This window comes from Macrotis lagotis, chromosome 4, assembly GCF_037893015.1.
Source record: "Macrotis lagotis isolate mMagLag1 chromosome 4, bilby.v1.9.chrom.fasta, whole genome shotgun sequence".
NCBI classification, from domain to species: Eukaryota; Metazoa; Chordata; class Mammalia; order Peramelemorphia; family Peramelidae; genus Macrotis; species Macrotis lagotis.
In genome coordinates, this window is record NC_133661.1 from 39,587,124 (window position 1) to 39,607,459 (window position 20,336).

The 20,336-nt window shown below is 46.3% G+C and overlaps 1 protein-coding gene across 3 annotated transcripts; it reads right to left on the reverse strand.

Annotated features, from left to right (window-relative positions):
• Positions 1-2,012: 2,012 nt before the first annotated feature.
• On the reverse strand, positions 2,013-6,132 carry LOC141520759 (uncharacterized). Of its 3 annotated transcripts, XR_012477715.1 has the most exons (3): positions 3,504-6,132; positions 2,840-3,311; positions 2,013-2,580 (listed from the first exon to the last, which is right to left on the reverse strand). XR_012477715.1 is itself a non-coding variant. In XM_074232562.1 (2 exons), the coding sequence occupies exon 1, from the start codon at positions 5,801-5,803 to the stop codon at positions 5,069-5,071; it is 735 nt and encodes a 244-aa protein (XP_074088663.1). In that variant the 5' UTR covers positions 5,804-6,132; the 3' UTR covers positions 2,013-3,311; positions 5,031-5,068. The 3 variants fall into 3 exon arrangements, 1 of the variants encoding a protein (XP_074088663.1); XR_012477714.1 differs by having other exon boundaries at positions 2,013-3,311; XM_074232562.1 differs by having other exon boundaries at positions 2,013-3,311; positions 5,031-6,132.
• Positions 6,133-20,336: the final 14,204 nt, after the last annotated feature.

A 20,336-nucleotide genomic window follows, 5' to 3' on the forward strand; every position in this document is an offset into this window, starting at 1 on the left:
CCTTGGGAAGGTCAAGCTTAAGGAGAGGAAGTCAGAAGAAGTGTGACCCCAAGGAATGGTCAGTCACCAGGTGTCATCAGATAAACACACATTTATTAAGTTTTTACTTAGTTCTAAACAAGAGACACAAAGAAAAGCCTCAAGAAGCTCACATCCCAATAGAGGAAACACCATGCAAACTACTAGGTACATACAAGATATCTGCATCATGTAGTGGAGGAGATCTCAGAGGCACAGGAATCAAAGGAGACTAGGAAAAGTTTTTTGAAAAAGATTGTGTTGAGGGAAAGCAAAGGGGATGAGTCTGAGGGGACTAAGGGAGAAAAGGAGAAGTCAGAAATAGAAAAGTTATAGGAGGGACAGGAGGGAAATTCAGTTTCACAACTGAACTTTTATATTTGTTAAGTATTTCCTATATTGAAGCACTGCTTGGTAATGATGCAAAGGCGAACAGAGACAGCATCTCTGTTCTGAAGGTTATAAAAACAAACATACATGCAAACATACATACAGATATACATACAAATATATATGCATATATATGTATATATAGGCATCATATAAGAGGGAATGTAGTAAGGACAAAAGAACCATGGGAAAAGGGTGCTATAAGAACATTTGTACAGGGAGGGAACATTTTCAGAAGACCAATCTCTCACCACTCCCCACTGGTGTTAGGGAAGGTTTCATGAAATCTGGGCTAGACCTAGAAGGAAAAGCTCTTCACTAGGTTGACATTGAGAAGACATATGTAGGGCAGCTAGGTTGTGCAGTGGATAGAGCACGGGCCCTGGAGTCTGGAGGACTTGAGAAGACATATGTTCTAGCAGTAGGAGATGGCTCCAGTCAATGCCTGGCTAAGGAAAAGGTTGGTTTGAGATCAGAACTGAAAGATAAAGCTCATGTGTAAGAAAGGGCACGTCACTGTTTAAGACTGACCTTGCCTATGACTGGCAGCATGGATCTGAAGATAGGGAGCTGACCATGGAGTCAGCATAACCTGGGGCTGGTCCCCTCCCATAGTCACCAGCTGGGCAGCTGTGGCCAAGCCACTTACCCTCACAAACGTACTAGGTGATTCTCCAAGACTAAGTTTCAGAGGAGGCATCAGCCTGCATTGGGAGAGCTTTTTTTGCCTCTACAACAGTGAAATCAGTGGGGGTCCAGGCCTATCTCGAGCTTCAGGGATCCTTCCCCTTAGCATCCAGAGGATAAGGACTTTGGAGAGTGACTTCCATTTATGACAAAAGGCCCAGAAAGGACAAAATGTGCCAGGGTAGACTTCTTAGCTTTTGATTCCTGGGTCAGGAAGTCCCACCCCAAGTGGGCCAGATTATCCTGTCTGGGAGCAAACCCCACCTTCCATACAGCACTTCCAAGATGGACCTTGGCACAATGGAGCTCTACTGTCTTGTCCTTCCATGTAGCTGGGACCAAGAGAATCAATGAAGGTCTGCTCTGAGTTAAGCGGCCCAGAATCCCATCCCTGCATCACTGACTGGGTGATGGAAAGACTATATTGCTCCACCAGCCCAAAGAGAGCTGATTAACAGTTGGATTAGGAAAATTATTGGAATACCATGATACCCATTATCTTATGCATGTGATGCAAGAAGGATCGAATACTTCTTGATTTTACTAATCTAATGGTTCCTTTCATAACTTGACCATCAATGACCATTGACAGTGTGGCTCTATTTGAGGACGTTGGGCGCTACAAAGGGATGACTGATACTGGATAGTCCTGGATGTGATAGTCTGGAACCACCAAGTGCCTCTCACCTGGAGTTGTCCTCTAGACACCTACATTTCAAGGGGCCATCAACCTGTCCTATCAAATGAGAGTTATGGGGACCCTGGAGCACAATTCCATGATTTAAAAGATTCTCTATTTTTTATTTGAATACAGTCATCCTAAGTATTTGTTTTGACATGTTCCCCCTTAAGGCTGGCATCCACGGCCCTCTGCCTCATCCCCTCCCCTTACCCCATTCCTTGTCTGAGCACAGATCAGTTAGTACTTTACTTATTATTCCTCCCATAGTATAAAACGTGAAGTCTGTGTGCATTGTGTTTTACATGTTATGGGTTATTAAAATTATTGCATTGTTATGTGATTAAGTGTTAACATTATTGCTTTATTATGCAATTAAGTGGTGACATTGTGTTCTGCCGCGAGCATTCCAATTACCATATGGGCTATGATAATACCATGGCGGTGGAGTCACTGAAGCGTTGGTTCGCACCAGTGGGATTGGGTCCCCATGGGGGGCTCCTGCTTCTGGGGTCACCTGATGACCCTGTGTTTTGCCTGATGGAGACAGACAAAGTACCTTCAAAGTCATGTGGATTTTCCTTTCCAGTAGTGATAGATGCCAGCGGCCCTGAAGAGACAAACGTCAGATGATAATATGGATGGAAACTTCCTAGGAATGATGTAAAGGTTGAACCCAGTCTGAGCAAGAGAAGGCTGACCCCGAACATGTCAGTAGGAAAGACAATGCCTTGGCAGGGATGCCGTGAAATCATATGTGTGCTGCAGCACATTCCAGACCTCTGTGCTAAGGAGCCACTTCAGGTCTGGGGAGGGCAAAGCAGAGAAGGTGAAACACAGGTTTAGAGCTAGGAGGTTGGAGTTCATCCAATCCACCCCCTCCCTGGACAGAGAAGGAAACTGAGGACCAGAGTGGGCAACTGACTTGTTCAGGATGGACCCTTCAATTCAGAGTCCTGAGCTAGAGGTAGTGGAGGGGGACTGGATGGAGAAACCGAGGCAACTAAAGAAGTAGCCTCTGATCTCGTGGAATTGCTAAAACTCATCTGACAAAGCATGGCTCACCCAGACCTTCCAGCCTGTGGGAAAGAACCCTGTGGCCTGGTGTTGCAGGGGGAAAGGCAGCTCCAAGAGCAAACAGTCAAAGGTCAATGGGAGAGAAGCTGTGAACTCCAGGAGACTGTCCCAAGGGGGTTGTGTTGGGGGATAAAGAGAGCATCTGGGGCACAGAATCCAGGAGAGCAAACTAGCTGTGCTGAGACAGAACTGCAGTGAAGACAAACAGATACAGCTGTTTTTTGTGTGGGCCAGTGGAGAGGTCAGGTCAGGATGCCCCCAATTCAAAGAAGGAGCTTTCAGGAGGTCTTTTGAAAACAGAACCGTCAGAAAGAGACAGACCAGCCACGGAGTAGGTTCCACATTGACAGTCTAGGCTTCAAAAAAAACACAACCTTGTGTACAATCCTCTTTTTTTCTTGGTTATCTCTTCCAGGGTTGGTTCTGTTCAGATTTGTAAGAAAGTCTGCTGGACTTTCTCCTAGAGAAACAAAGAAACCTGGGATTAGAGGGCAGAGACACTCCATGTATGCAGAGAAGCAGCAGTTGGCAGTTAGAGAAGGGACTGTTACAGCTTGGACAAGAAGATGTGGACAGATGGGCTGCTTCAGGCCCTAGGGAGGAGGTTCAGTGCAATGCCACTGGATCCACATTAGTAAATAAGGACACTCACCAGGTGCCTGCTTAGACCTTGACCTTCAGCCAGAATTTCCCAGAAGAATGCTTGAAGACCCTGCCAAAACACAGGCAGCCACTATAAAAGATCACTCTGGATCCAGAGATGGCTTTGTCCCAGGTCTTCTCAGATCTCATCACAGAGACAGCTAGATTGAGAGCATCTGCCAGGGGTTGGGTCATGATCAACAACATCTGAGAAGACTTCTCTGAGGCCAACACATCCTAAATGGCCATCCTTGCTGCTCATCTTTGGGACTTTCCCTGAATCATTGCCCTTCCCAGTGTAGTCTGGTTTTTGAATCCTGTACGTGTGTCTTTCTGGCTTATATCCCATGACTGACCAAAATCCAATTTGGCAAGAACTGATTTTCCTCTACAATGGATCACATAGGCCTAAATATAACACCTGCCTAAGCAGTTTCTACTATGTTGGTAGTTTGTCAAAGGGCATTTCTTGAGACAGTGAGCCTGTATTGAGTCACTTTGAAAAGTTCTGCTAATTTCTTTCTTTCCCCTTATTATGGGGCCATTCAAACTAGTTCAGCTCATGGAGCAAATGAGACAATATTTGTGTTTTGACTTGCCCAAGATCATACAGCTAACATGTATCAAATGGCTGAGGTCACATTTGAACTCAGGTTTTCCTGACTCCAGGGTCAATGTCTATTCACTTTGCCACCTAGCTGCCAATATGAGTAAAGCCTTGTTCTGCAGAAAGCCATTTATTGATTTGTATCTTCTAACTTCAAACCTCATTTTGATCCGGGCTGCCTTTGAGGAGAGCAACCAGAGGTCTTCAGGCAGAGGTTGGACAACCAGTTATGTTCTTGGGACACTGTCCTGGGGATTCATGCTTAAGCATGTCATTCATTTGTTTATCCAAGGAATCATGGATTATTAATATCCAAGCACTGGTGGGGGCTGTCACTCACCTTGCATTCTAAGAAATAAGCAGAATATTTACAAAGTAATGTTGGGGCTCTAACAACTGGAGGAAGGAGGAATTAGGGGGAAATGGGGCGGGGGGGGGGGAACTCTGGTCAGAGAGCTCTTGCATTGAGCTTTGAAGGAAAACGGATTCCAAGAGGCAGTGATGAAGGGGAAAGATGAAGAGAATTGTGAATGTAACAAAGAAAATTGGGTGGAAATGTAAATTGACTAGAAGCAGAGAATTATGAATGTAATAGGCACAAGTGCAATCTTACAAGCTGCTTGGGGTGCAGACCCCCCCCCCATTCCTGATGTACCTTGGTTCGTTGTTTAACGTAAAATTTGTATCCTGACCTCCTGGGGCTTTACCCTCTGCCTAATTCTAGGTCCAGTGTAGGGGGGAGTTTACCTTTTGCCCTCCCGGTGGGACACAAACACCCGAGATGGACTGCAGCCAACACTGACTGGCCTAAGAAAACGGGGGGCACGGTTATCATTTGCTGTCATCTACCATCATTCTCTTAAGTGGGAAAACAACAAAGGGAGTCAGGGAAAACGTGGTTACAAAAATGACTATAGTCAGAAGGCTCACTTGGGTAAGTTTGGGTCATTATGTCCATTTGTCCCTTTTCAGAACATCTCTCTGCTCTTTCCCCATTCTCTGAGTCTCAGTTCAGGGCCAAGGCCAACCCGAGGCAGACCAAAGCCTTGGGGTCTGACCCCAAGCGGGGCCGCGGGGCTCTCAGGGGAGGGGGGAGGGCACTTGGCCTGTCCGGTGCCCTCGGCCTGTCCGTGCCCTCGGCCTGTCCGGTGCCCTCGGCCTCTCCGTGCCCTCGGCCTGTCCGGTGCCCTCGGCCTGTCCGGTGCCCTCGGCCTGTCCGGTGCCCTCGGCCTGTCCGGTGCCCTCGGCCTCTCCGTGCCCTCGGCCTGTCCGGTGCCCTCGGCCTCTCCGTGCCCTCGGCCTGTCCGGTGCCCTCGGCCTCTCCGGTGCCCTCGGCCTCTCCGTGCCCTCGGCCTGTCCGTGCCCTCGGCCTGTCCGGTGCCCTCGGCCTGTCCGGTGCCCTCGGCCTGTCCGGTGCCCTTGGCCTTGAGGGCCGGGGCTCCCAAAGCCCACGTCCCCCGCTCTGCCGCGCTGGGCCTCTGGTCCGTCTCGGCCCGGCCCCGGGCTCCTCCTCGGGGTCCCCTCGAGGGCGCCCCTGCTCCGGGCCCCAGCGCGGCGCACAGGGTCTCGCCTCGAATCCCCCCACAACACGCGGCGGCCGTGACCTTGGCCAGGCCCCGCCCTGGGTCCGCCCGAGCCCGAGACGCGGGGGCGGGGCCTGACGTCACGCGTCCCAGGGGCCTCCGCGCTCTCGGGGACTCCATTTCCCAGACGTCTTCGCGCCGACTCCGAGCCGACCGGACTCCTTCCTCAGGTCGCGCGAGGTCCTAAAGCGGCGGTTCTGATCACGTGACTCCAGCAGCTTCCGGCCCTCGCTACCCCCCCTCGCCGCGCCCTCTGTCTCCATAGCGACGAGCGACGCCTCCGCGGCCTCCTGCCACGTGGAGGAAGGGTTGGGGTTAGCTTGCCTTTGGGTGTCAGTCCCCCTCCCCGGGGCCGCCCGCGGCTCCCTGCGGGGGCCTTCGGGGCGGGGGCCGGGGAAGCGCCGGGCCCCTCCCCCGCCCCGCCGGAGGGCCGGCCCTGGCACGTGACCATCCGGGGCTTTCCTGGGTGGGTGAGAGCCCGCGCCCACGTGACTTCCCCAAGGACCCCGCCCCCACGTTAGCTGGATTAGAACTCGGATCCGCCCGCACCCAGGGCCGAGCTCCCCCCGCCGGGTGGAAGAGACTCGGAGCACCAGCCTGGGGCCTCCGTAGTTGTTGCGTCGGCCGGTGCCCAGGGAAAGCCCCCCGAGTTCAAGTCCACGGCCGGCGCGGCCCGGGCCTGTGCCTCGTGCAGGCCTCCCCCAGACGGCGGACTGACGTATAGACCAGCCGAGCCGAGCTCGCGTCCCTGATCCGAGATGAGGCCTGAGCACCGAGCCCCCCAAACCTGCTGCGCGTGAACCTTGAGCCCCACCTGAGCCTCACCTGAGCCCCACCCGAGCCCCACCCGAGCCTCACCCGAGCCCCACCCGAGCCTCACCCGAGCCCCACCCGAGCCCCACCCGAGCCCCACCCGAGCCCCACCTGAGCCCCACCTGAGCCTCACCCGAGCCCCACCCGAGCCTCACCCGAGCCCCACCCGAGCCCCACCCGAGCCCCACCCGAGCCCCACCCGAGCCTCACCCGAGCCCCACCCGAGCCCCACCCGAGCCCCACCCGAGCCTCACCCGAGCCTCACCTGAGCCCCACCTGAGCCTCACCTGAGCCCCACCTGAGCCCCACCTGAGCCCCAACCGAGCCTCACCTGAGCCCCACCTGAGCCCCACCTGAGCCCCACCTGAGCCCCACCTGAGCCCCAACCGAGCCTCACCTGAGCCCCACCTGAGCCCCACCTGAGCCCCACCTGAGCCCGGTGCCCGGGAAATGTGTAGAGAAAACAGCCCGTGATGAGCTCGTCTGCCGACCCGAGCTAGTGCAGCAGCCGGCATGCGGGAAAGCCGAGACTGAGCCGCGGGGCCGCGGAGCATCCCTTAGCTGGGGGGCACCTCGAGACCGCCCGGCCACGGCACGGGCTTCTGTCTGGGACCCACACAGCTGAACCCAACAAAAGGAGGGACTAAACCTGCCTCCCCTCCCCCCCGTGCCTCCTAGTTCTGGGATCCTCCATAAAACCAGTTTAGAGAACCCCCTTCTTGCCAATTCAAAGTACGTCCAGGGAGACCTCCACCTAGGAAAGAGATAGGCAGGGAGAGAGTTCCCCCAATGCTGCTGTGATTAGATCGAAGCTAATTAAAATTATTTGCTGGCATAACTCTTCCCCTCAGTAATTAGGCAGCCTGTTGGAAGCTTCGAATTGACTAATTAATACACAGGAGATAGCTCGAAGTAAAGATACAAGAAGAAATTCTAGAGTTGTCATTAGCCAGTTCCAGTGGAAAAGAAATACCCTTTGAAACCAGGAGTGAGGTTCATTTTCAGCCACAGGGCAAAGCTGAGACGTCCTTAACCAACTGAGTCCAAGAATGTCACCCCGGAGACACCAAATGATGACATCCAAAGAAAAAGGCATTGTGGGTGCATCTTAGGGTGTCCCTGGTAAAGTAAATAAAAAATCCAAGTGGATAAGGAATTCTAATCAAGCAAACTGCATCGAGGCTTCAAACCAACCCACAGAGCTGAGACCTGCAACTGGATTAGGTGAAATCACTCCTTTCATAAAAGGGAAGTAATTCTCAGAATCATAGTTCCTTCACTCCAAAGAGATATCCTGATGGAGAAGCAGGGACAGTTCCTGACCTGGTTTCCTCAGGGACAGTTCCTGACCTGGTTTCCTACCTGAACATCCCTTTAAACCCTCTCAGCCGGATACCCTTGACTCCCGCCCCCCCACACACACACACACCTGTACATCTAATCTAACTCTTGCCTCTGATATCTACTGCAGCCCCGAGCAACCACACAAAGAGCTCGAGTCCAACAGAGCAGTGAGGCTATGGGCCTTTCCCAGGACCCTAGTCCCTTGGTTATTGGGTCCCTGTCTTCTCTGCTAGTTCCTCCATAATAATAGAGGCGTGCAGTGCTTTTCATCCATCCACATCCACTGTCTCACCCAAATAGAATTGCCTCAGAATACTTGGAGGATACAGCAGGGAAATTCCAGTTCTTCCAAATCTCACCATATGCTGAAAAAAAAATGGAATGTCCCAGTGGGGGGGGGGGGGGAATGAAAGGAGGGAAAAATCCTTTGTCTTTGGTTTTCCTCAGAAAGGCAAGCAAAAGACCTAGTAGGGTTGGTTTCATCATTTTACAAATGGAGAAACTGAGGGCTAGAGAAGTTCAGTGACTTTCTCAGTCATGCTGCTTGTAAGGGTCTGAAGCAGGACTTGAACTCCAGTTTTCCCGACTCCAAGGCCCAGCTCTATCCTCACACCATACCATTATTACCTTTCCAGTGTTACAAAAAGCCAGGAAAATAAACCATCCACACTTCCAAGGAATAAAACTCCCACTCATATCATGTACTGCCCCAATTCATTGCAGTTACTTTCCGGGGGATTTGGGGATTTCTACTGAGGAAGCAAACCATCAATGTCTCTACAAATTCTAGGTTATCTTTATTTCGGAGCCTCGCCCACAGGAAGGCATTCCATTTTAATGAGAGGAAGAAGCAAAGAGAGCACAAGACCCAGCTGGGATCCCAGTGACCTGGAGAGTCAAGGATGCTGCAGATGGATCCCCAAAGGGAACCGTCTACCAGCATCCCAGTCTAGGGTGTGATAATCCTCATGCCCAGCAGGTGGCAGGAATGAACCAGAAATCTGGGGGGAGAGGCACCCTGGTTACACTCGGGTGCATGAGATTGGTTTCCCATCTATGATATCAGAGACAGGTAGATAACGATCAGTTAGAAACCCAGAAAACCCCGCCAGGAAATCCCCAGGAATGGGAGTTTTGGAGCAGAGACAGCCGACACATGAAGGGACTGGACAGGCCATGGTCACAGACAGGCTCAGGTCTGATCATGAATGTCTCAGTTCTTAATGCAGCCCAGGACTGATGGATCAGATGAGAACCAGAAAGCACTGGATGAGTTCTGGAAGAACAGACAGCTATCCCTTACTATTTATCCTAGGTGAGGGCAAGGGACAGTCCTTTACCTTTCTTTGTATCCTCAGAGATTAACACAGTGTCTGGCATCCAGTAGAAGCTTAATAAAGGCTTGTCGACTGGGTTATGGGAGGGAGGTGTTTTAAATTGCAAGGTTTGTATTTTATCCATGAGCAACAGGACAGGTAGGGAGAGAAATGACCTCAGACACTTATTAGCTCTTTTATCCTATTTGCCTCAGTTTCCTCATTTGGAAAATGAGCTGGAGAAGGGAATGACAAACCACTCCAGGATATTTCTCAAGAAAACTCCAGTGGCACAGAGGATAGAGCACCAGCCCTGGAGTCAGGAGGATCTGAGTTCAAATGTGACCTCAGGCATTTAATAATGACATAGCTGTGTGACCTTGGGCAAGCCACTTAACCCCATTGCCTTGCAAAATCCCCCAAATAAATTAAAAAGTAAAGAAAACCTCAATGAGGTTATAAAGGGTCAGACATAACTGAACAATAAGAAAGGGGGCCACCAAGAAAACCAGCACATCATACAGTGGAATAAGTTAGTAGATGCTCCATGTTATCAGAAATAGGTCACAGACACAAATACCTGTAGTGCTCTCAGTTTGGGGTAGCAAGCAGAGGGCTCATGGACAGCTAGGTGGTGCAGTGGATAGAGCACCGGCCCTGGAGTCAGGAATACCAGAGCTCAAATCCAGCCTCAGACACTTCATAATTGCCTAGCTGTGTGGCCTTGAGCAAGTCATTTAACACCCACTGCCTTAATTTTTTTTTAAAAGTAGAGGGCACCCAGAAAAAAAGGGGAGCAGAAGGGGGAAACCAGATCCTAGAGGTTCTGGAGATCTGAGCCAATAATCAAATAATCAGTATTCAGTATGTATGACAGCAAAGGGACCCAGGAGCTCAGATCTCCCCAGACCCTGGTCCTAAAACATTAGAGAGGGCCCCGAAGAGCCACACTCCAAACTTCTATGACCCAAGAGACTCTAATTCCATGAGGTGGTCCCTTCAGTGGGACCCAGAGAAAAACTAACCAGGGTTGACCACCTCACCTAAAAGTTCAGAATCTGCCCTGGCCCAAAGCTCCAATTCAGGAACTAAAGCTGGAAAGACCAAACAAGATACCTAGATTATCAAAAATTTTAGTCAATCTAGAGATTTCCCCACCAAAGCTTAGAGGGGGAATGTAACTGTAAAAATTATAAGCAGAGATTCCAAGGGAAAAAACAGATTTTTGACAAGGACTATTTTTAAAGAAAAAAGATCAGAATAACTGATCAAGATACTAAAAATTATAAAAACATGTGCAATGTGTGACACCTCCCACCTCCAAAAAGGGATGGATTGGGGGTGTCTTCTCATAACTCTTCATTTGAGCCCTGCTTGATCCTTATATTTTGTTGCATTGTTCTTTCCATTTAGATGGTTGTAGTTACTATATATTTATTTACCTCTGCTTAACTCCACTCTTTATAAGTTCATGTAGGGGCAGCTAGGTGGCGCAGTGGGTAGAGCACCAGCCCTGAAGTCAGGAGGACCTGAGTTCAAATGTGACCTCAGACATAATAATTACCAAGTGTGTGACCTTGGGCAAGCCACTTAACCCCATTTGCCTTGCAAAAAAAAAAAAACTTAAAAAAATAAGTTCATGTAAATCTTTCCATGCTTCTCTATATCCATCACACAGCATTTCTTACAGTACATTAATGTGCTACAATTTGTTTGCCGCTCTCCAGTCAATGGACATCTATTTTTTCCACTTCTTTTTTTAATCATAAAAAGTGCTGCTATAAATATTTAGGGTATATGTATAATTTTTATCAATAGTTTTCTTGAGGTGTGAGTCAACAATGAGGTCTCTGGTTCAAATATGAACTTCATATTTTTAATAAGAAAAATCGCTATTAGTCTTAAATATATTTATAAACAAACTGTTTCTATATCATGGATACCAAACTCTTCTCAAAGAAAATTAATATAAAGGTTTTTTTTCTCATTTGACCACTTTCCTTCTTATCCAAAATGTCTTAATATTGCCTGTGCAGAAGCTTTTTTCAGTTTCATGTAAAAAACCTATTTTATTTTTCATAATTATCTCTAAGACTCCCCCCCATTTTTTTAAAATTTTTTTTTGAAGGCAATGGGGTTAAGTGGCTTGCCCAAGGCCACATGGCTAGGTAATTATTAGGTGTCTGAGGTCGGATTTAAACCCAGGTACTCCTGACTCCAAGGCCGGGGCTCTATCCACTGTGCCACCTAGCTGCCCCAACCCCCCTTTGTTTTTAATTGGGCAGGAAGGGAGGGGAGGGTGTGAGAGGTCAGCAATAGTGCTGATAAAAAAAGAGGATCAATGAAATATTATTTTAGATACATAGAAGAGGACAGAAGGAAGCACAGACAAGCAGGATAATTTGTTAAGTAACCTATGGACTGTATTTTTTTTAAGTTATCAGTGTGAAAGGGAGATTAATGGTCCCATATGTGATCATGTTCTGCTGTGTACATTAAATGTTTAATTGGGGGGTGGGAGATATTTAAGTTCAGAGTTTTTAAACTGAACAAAAAAGGAAAGTGGTGGGGAGATAGCTGGTGAGAAGGAAAAAGTTGAGATGGCAATTAGAAGTAAAGCAGAAATGAAACAAGCTGTGTCAATCTATCATCTGTTATCTTCAGTAATAATAGCTACTTTAAGCCCCAACAGGCTAACTGAAAAAGTAGATGTGCTAAATCAAATGACTAATCTCAACCACATAATAGAGAAAAAAGCATCTATGAGGTCAATAACCCCATTCCACCCATCCTAGGTCTGGGTTGCCTGGTCAGTGACATTGATGAGGTCGATAATAACTGTATAATTAATAATTGTACTCATCTTAGGTAACTGAGAGCAGGCCAGACAACTGCCCCTTTCCTCTTCCTTTGTTGAGTTCCTTGTCTTGGAAGTAAAGCTTTTTCATAGGGTGCATACTCTGTCAAGGCGCATCATGGTTCCAGGAGCACAAGAGGAATGGAAGGTCCAGACTGTGACCTGACTTGGCTTCCTAGTGATCTACGTTTATTTTTTAAAGTCTAAGTTGATTGATGAGCTTTCTGTACATCCATATTGCTTCCTCCTCATAAATCCCATTTTTCTTCCTCAGCATTGTTTTCTTTTCTTTTCTTTTTTTTTTGGGGGGGGTCTTCAAAATTTAATTCCTGAGTATCTCCCATCTATTGTGACCTGACTCCCCCAAGCATTTTAGTATATGAAGCTCATGTAATTCAGGGAGGACTAACCCCTCTGGTGTGAGGGCTTCTCATTCACCCAACTCTCACCTGTGACTCCAAGAAGCTGTGGCGTGCACAGTGGCCATCCCCTGGCAAAACTGTCTCAGCATGGCTAAGGGTAGCAACATGCCTCCAATCCATTGGTGAGATGGGGGGATGTTAATGCAAACATGTGAAGACTTCCCCCTGCAGAATGGGTGGATGTGAACAATTTGTTCCAACAGGCTATGAAGGCAACAGCAGCCAACACTGTGGAATGCTTTAGTCTGACATCAGACACCGATGACTGGAAGAGAGTGTGAGGTTGATGACTTGTGCAACTCTGCCTCATTCAAAGGAATCCAAACTCAAGTTGAGACATCACCCCATGATCTCACTGGCCCTCTTTGAAAATCAAGGACAAATAAAAATAGTTGTATTAATGGATGTGATGGCTATTAAGCTCCCTGTAGTTCACATATTTACTAAGCACTATCATCTTTCATTTGGCCCTACCCACAGTAATGTTATTGAAAGAGCTCCCACAGATACTGACTCCCAAGAGCCCATAACAGCCATGGTCTGCTCTTTGTAGCTGCCTCTGAATGATCCAAATAGTGCAAGGAATTTTGCAGATGACTCAGGCTTGGTTGGTGCTGACAGACTCCTGATGCCCTGCTGCTAAGTTTACCAGTATGGTTTTATTAGCACCACTACAGTCTAGTCACCAATGGCTTTCTAAACCCCATTTCTAAGAACCACACCCAAAGCTCCTCGGAGAGAGTACCACGGCACTCTGACCACATAAAAGGGAGCTAGCTCTGTGACTTCCTTCATTTCCAGAGCGTCTATGCATACTGACAGTAGTGTTTGCCCAAGCCACAGTGGTCTCAACCGCCTGCCTGTTTTTTCAGCTGATCAGCCCGCATCTATATTAGTTGCATGGTGGTGGGGACCAATAGCTAAAGCCTCAAGCCATTCTGGTGGGGCTTCATCCTCAGGATTCCCTGCCCCAGTTTCACCCCCAGTAGGCTGGTCATAAGATAAGACAGACCACGGAGAGGGGGAGGCACTCAAACTTCACCTCCTCCCTTGTTGATTCCCAAGGGGAGTCAGCTATGATGGGAATTCATCTTTATGGAATCTAGGTCTGAATAACTCTCCATTTCAGTCACCTCAAAAGAGTGTTCCCCATCAGAAGTTACTAATACATTTAGCTGCTTCTGACCCAGTCTTTGGAAGTCATCTGCTTGGAGAGTCAAACCATCACTTTGTGCCAGTGAATCAGGTTTCTGTTGGAACTTCTCCTGGTACAATGCCAGTTCCTCAAAAGAGAGGTCCACCCAACCTTATTCCTGGGATAAAGAATCACCTTAATTCTGAGACTCCCCCACCCCCAGCCATTGGTGGTGTCTCTTCTTCATTTTCTTACTCTTCCTCATCCTGATAGCTCCAGTCTCAGCAGGTATCTGGATCAGAGAGTATTATAATGGACTTCTGTGTGCAACCTCACCTCCTCTAGCTCCTGCTGGCCTAATGTTCTCTCTGCCTTAGTGGAGCCTATTCCCTGACCCATTGAAAGGACTTCCTCATACACCAGAAAAAGGGTTTTTCAAAGGACTGAGTGTTCTGCCATCCATCCAAACACCCCACCCTCCGTATTTGAATTGCCCTTCCCTCAACTGTGAGTCACAAGGCTGTCTTATCTTATCCAATTACCTCCTATACCAGATGCTAGGGTGGGACCTAAGAGCAACACCTGTTAGTTCAGGTTCCAGGTGAAATGAAATGAGACACTCACTTGTCACTGGAACAGTTAACAAATGTGTGGTGCAGCCAGGGTCCTGGGCCTGGAATAAGGAAGGCCTGAATTCACATCCAACTCCAGACCCTTCCTATCTGTGTGACCCTGGGAAAATCATGTCTGCCTGACTCAGTTTCATCAACTGAAAATGGGAATTACTATTTTAAGGGTAGTAGGTCCTTAATGCTTTTTTCTATGATCCTATTAGCTCTTTAGCTGATACTTCCAAGTCTCCTTCCCTGAGTTGCTCCAGATAGATCTCCTATGGAACACCCACGGCTCAGACATGATCATTTTCCTACTGACTTCCATTGAGGCTGTCTCCCCATCATCACAGATTGATTCCTCACTGATTACACCTAGAAATGGAGAGCAGCTACCAGGATCTGTGACAATAATAATAATATAGATGTCTAAAGGCTTTGAGGAGGCAATTTGCAGATGAGGAAATCAGAATGATCCATAGTCATACAAAACTTGCTTTAAATCATTACTGATTAGAGAAATACAAATTAAAGCATCTCTGAGGGACTGGCCAATATGGCCAGAAAGGGCAATGATCAATGTTGGAAGGGATGTGGGAAATCTGGGACACTAATGCATTGTTGGTGGAGCTGTGAACTCATCCAACCTTCCTGGGGAGCAATTTGGAATTATGCCCAAAGGGCAATAAAAATTTGCATCTCCTTTGATCCAGCAATACCATTACTGGGTCTGAATCCTGAAGAGATCATGAAAAAGGGTAAAAACATCACGTACAAAATATTCACAGCAGTCCTGTTTGTGGTGGCAAATTGGAAATCGAGTGAATGTTCATCAGTTAGGGAATGGTTGAACAAATTGTGGTGTATATATATACATATATAGTGTATATATATGTATATATGTATGTATGTATGGTATATAGATATATGTATATGTATGTATGTCATGGAACACTATTGTTCTATTAGAAACCAGGAGGGATGGGAATTCAGGGAAGCCTGGAGGGATTAGCATGAACTGATGCTGAGCAAAATGAGCAGAACCAGAACACTCAACACCCTAATAGCAACATGGGGTTGATGATCAACCTTAATGAACTTGCTCAATAATCAGGAACAATTTTAGGGTATCTGCAGTGGAGAATACCATCTATATACAGGGAAAGAAATGTGAAGTTTAAACAAAGACCAAAGACTATTACCTTCATTTTTTTTAAAGTTGTCTTATGTGCTACATAATTTTGCTATCTCTAATATTTTATTTTTTCCTCAAGGATATGATTTTTCTCTTAACACATTCAATTTTGATCCATGGAAACAATGTAAAGATTATCAGACTGCCTTCTGTGGGGGGAAAGGGGGAAGGAAGAGAGGGGGGAAGAAAATGTATAAAATTCAAAACCTTTCAAAAAAAAAGAAAAGTAGAAACTACTATTGTATATAATTGGAAAACAATAAAATATTTATATAATAAAAATAAAAGGCTTTGAAGGTATATAAGAAACCCTAGTAAATGATAATTGACCCCCCAAATTGGTTAGCAACAACTTCTGTTCCCACAGACAGCATACCTTTTGGCAAAAAAGGAAGTTTGGGATCATTATGGATCCTTAAGGTCTATAGAAATGTTTGAGTCCTCTAGGAACAAAGAAATAAAAATCTGAGGACAGACTTCAATTTCCACTATATGGTTTGGAAAGGGATATAATCAAGTCCTGTAAAAATTATCTTAAATAAGTGAGAAAGTTTCAACCTAGGTAGGATAGGAAAGATACAGTCAGAGAAGTAAAAAGATGAAGGAGCAAAATATTTCATGTATGAGGGACAAATCTTCATGGTATTTTAATGATCACTGTCAACTTTAGCAATCATACACACCAGTTCCCTCCTTTTCTTAGGATGGAATTAATGCATATATTTGTTTTTAATGTTGTTTCCCTCAAAAGATTGTGAACTTCTAGAGAACACATTGTCTTTCACCTTTCTTTGGGTTACCAGAGTTTAGCAAAGTACCTGAAATATAGGTGTTTAATAAATGATTATTGAGTGAAAAGAAAAAAAAGAGTGAACTGAACTCATGAAGGATAGTTAGATGGTGTTTATTTTCCTACATAAAAATAAAAGGTACAAGTATTTAAATAAATTGCAAAAGGCAAGTCTTCAGATGGGTTATATACAAATCAGCAAAGTGGACAATTGAGGAATGAGGAAGAATGGCAGCAAACTGAAGGTGTGTGTTTGTACATGTGTGCATGCCTTTAGAAAAGGAAGTGATAATCACCAGGTATTAACCTGGGTTTACTAAGAATAAGCAATCTCATTTCCTTTTTCATTGAAATTAATGGACAATAATTTTGACTTCTTGGGTCAAACAAGCTAAGTCTTCTTTTACATCAGATTCTCATGGTGGAGGCGGCTAGGTGGCGTAGTGGATAGAGCACCGGCCCTGGAGTCAGGACTACCTGGGTTCAAATCTGGTCTCAGCCACTTAATAATTACCTAGCTGTGTGGCCTTGGGCAAGCCACTTAACCCTGGTTGCCTTGCAAAAACCTAAAAAAAAAAAAATTCTCATGTTGTCACCATCATCTATGCTACGTTATGAGGAAGCTACTTTTTTGATGAATGTATTAGAATGTTGAATGTCTCATGTATTGTGGTTTTAGAACAGGCTTCTGCTAAACTGAACTAAATGAGAGTAATAGTAGATGCAGAGGCAGCATGTATTTGTAACTACATGAAACGCACATCTTCCTCATAGAATCCCTCTTCTTTCAAGATGCAGCTTAAATGTCACTTCTTAGGAGAATCCTGATCTTACCACCCTACCCCTGATCTGGTGCTCTCCCACACTATCTTGAATTTATGCTCTAAACTTATTTTTTCACATTAGAAAGCAAGTTCCTTGCAAGTAGCTTGCTTTCTTCTTTGTATTTGCATCCCCACAGTCTAGCAGAATGCATGACACAGATTTTTGTTGATTAACAACAAAGTTTATCTTCATCCCCATTGTCTTCACACACAAAAAAAATACTTACCAAAAACTCTTGAGGATGAAATAGAGATCTACTTGAGTTTATGTGAAAAAGAATTAGAAATGTTAATTGTATAGAAACTCAATGTTTTTTTTAACTGGTGTTTGCCCAAAAGGCTAATGCAATCCTAGGCTGCAGTAATGGTTGGTAACAGTCTTATGGAATTGTTAGTTTTACTACATCTAGACGATTGTATTTAGATCTGGGCACCACATTTTAATGACACTGAAAACTGGAGCACACAGTGAAAAGAATAAAAATCATGTCACATCTCTGAATATTCAGTTTGACCATCTTTCAAGGTCCAGTTTGTTTGGATTCTGCCATGCTTTTTCTATATCCATATTCTCTCCTTGCCCAGAAAAGTGCAAACTAGGATGCACCCATGGGCTCATTGATGAGAATGTCCTGATACAGATCCCATCCCTACAGTATAATCCTTGTGGGCTATCCTGTGTCATCCATCAAAGAAGGGTGGGAGAAAGGGGGGGTAAGAGGGGTGTTACCCAACATGCTGCTGGGAGCCCTCCTTCCTTTTTCTTGAAATTGCCAAGAAACCAGTGATACATGGGAGTTGACAAGTAGTGTGACTGAAGAGCCCCAGGCCTAGTTAGCCTAGAGATGAAATGGCATGGAGTTTGGGGGGACATGAATGAGGATTTAGAGGGAAAAGTTGATTTATACAATGATCGAACTCTGAAAAGCACCTTAACTAAATCTCACTGACCATATTTTCAGATACTCTCTCCATTTTCTCAGATGAGGCAGTCAGAAAGGATGCTGGGGCCCCTGGTCCAATCTCACCTCTGTGGACATGGGCAAGTCACTAGAACTCTAGGAGTCTCAATTTCCATCTCTGCAGAGACAGTATAGGACTAGCTGACTAGGGTTTTTTCATCTCCAATGATTCTATAAGGAAACTGAGGCTTAAAAAAGATGAAATGACTTTTCCTATGATAATTCAACAAACACGAATCCGAGGCAAGATTCAAACTGGAGTCTTCCTGAACCCATGTCCCAAGCCCAGGACTAGCAACTCTACTAGGATATGCTGTCTCTTCTCATCAAGAGCTTTAAGTTAATTAGTTGGAAAAAGGTTAGGTTTTTTCCACCATGGCTCACTGAATGGAGCATTGAACTTGGAGTCAGAAAATCTGAGTTTGAATCCTACCCCTACACCCATGGCTGGGTGACCATGAATAAGCCATTAAATCTTTTTCAGCATCAGTTTCCTTCTCTGTAAAATGGGAGTAATGATAGTATCTGCCTCCAGGGTTTGTTGTAAGGATCAAATGGAATAATATGAAATGGACTTGGTTACCTCTTATCTCCAGAGGACTCTTAGTGTTATCAGGACTAAATAGGCTGAAATTAAGGGGTGGCAAATGTATGTTCAATATCCATAAAAAACCTTCTAATACCTAGGGGTGACACAAAAATGGAATAGAATTCCTTGTGACCTAGAGGGGGTGATGAGAACAGCTTTCAGGTATTTGAAGATCTTCATCTGGAAGTGATGCCATTCTTTCTTCTTGCACTAGAGCTGGGGTGGGAAAATTTTTTTCTTCCAAGGGCCATTTGAGTATTTATAACATCATTCATCTGCTATCTTTGATCAAACAATTCACCCCCAAAAGTTCCCAGATTTATTGAACTTCAAGTCCTGTCCATGGTTGCCATGGCAATGCCAGACCAAATAATTTTGCATGGCCTGGGCCAATGTTCCCTACCCTTGCACTAGAAGATAAAATTCAGAGCAAAGACTAGCAGTAGCAGAGATTTAGTTGTGAGGGAAAGAAAAAAATTCCTAACAAAGGTATCCAAAGATATAAAGGTTGTCTAAGGAGGTAACTGGAGATCTTCAAGTAGAAAAGCAGGATGGGGGCAGCTAGGTGGCGTAGTGGATAAAGCACCAGCCATGGAGTCAGGAGGACCTGGGTTCAAATCCGGTCTCAGACCCTTAATAATTACCTAGCTGTGTGGCCTTGGGCAAGCCGCTTAACGCCACTGCCTTGCAAAAACTTAAAAAAAAAAAAAGCAGGATGGCCACTTGCAAATCAGACTACTTAGCATCTGAAGTAGTCTCTTCCAGTCATAGGAGTCTATGAAGTAGTAAGCTCTCCATCCTTAAGAGAATTCAAGAAGATATATGATTATTTATCAGTGGGGAATTAAGAAATGGCAATCCAGGGCGGAGCCAAGATGGCAACAGGAGAGGACCTTCTCTCAGTTGCTCTGGAGCAAAACTTATAAACTAAGGAATCTAACTACATTTTCAAGAGACAGAACCCACAGAGGAATCCAGTGAGGCAACTGTCCAACCCGAGGTAACCTGGAAAAGAGCGGAAAGGCTCAGTTCCACAGGATCAGAGGGGTGGCCTGCCAGAGTGAAGGAACTTCAGCCTCCTGGAGGCAGCCCCAGGGCTCTGGGAGCCCGGGCTCACAGCAGCGGGGGAATTTCCTAAACTACACCCCAGGGAGCACCAGGAACAACTTGGGGGAATGGGGGGGCAACCTCTGCCAGAGTGAGCACGTGAAGCCCAGCCCTCAGGGCACACACCAAGCATCACGGCCAAGGCAGCCCAGATCCAGGAACCAAAAGCAGGTGAAGCCAGTAAGCAGGAGCCCCCAGGGTATGAGCCCATTGAGCCAAGGGAGGGGAGTGAAGAGAGAGACTGCAGAGCTCTGTCCTCTGCCCCTGGAACAGGACTCTGGGGCTCTGAACACATTCAGATGCTGATTTCAGTCTAGGTCCCCCCATAGAACAGCAGCCCCCCCCCACCTCAGGCCCATGGCAGAGGGCACACTTATGGTCATATGGTCATTCACAGACCAGGAGGGATGAGTCTCACACACTGAGATCCTTGTGGGGGTGTCCCAAAAGCTCAGAAAGCACCCCAAAACCAGGCTCAGGCTGGGAAAATGAGTAAGCAGAGAAAAAAGGAACACCATTGAGAAATACTTTGCCTATGACCCCAAGAAGGATCAAAATATTCAATCTGAAGATGAGGTACAAGCTCCTGCATCTAAAGACTCCAAGAAAAACAGAAATTGGGATCAGGCCATAACAGAGCTCAAAAAAGACTTTGAAAATCAAGTGAGGGAGGGGCAGCTAGGTGGTG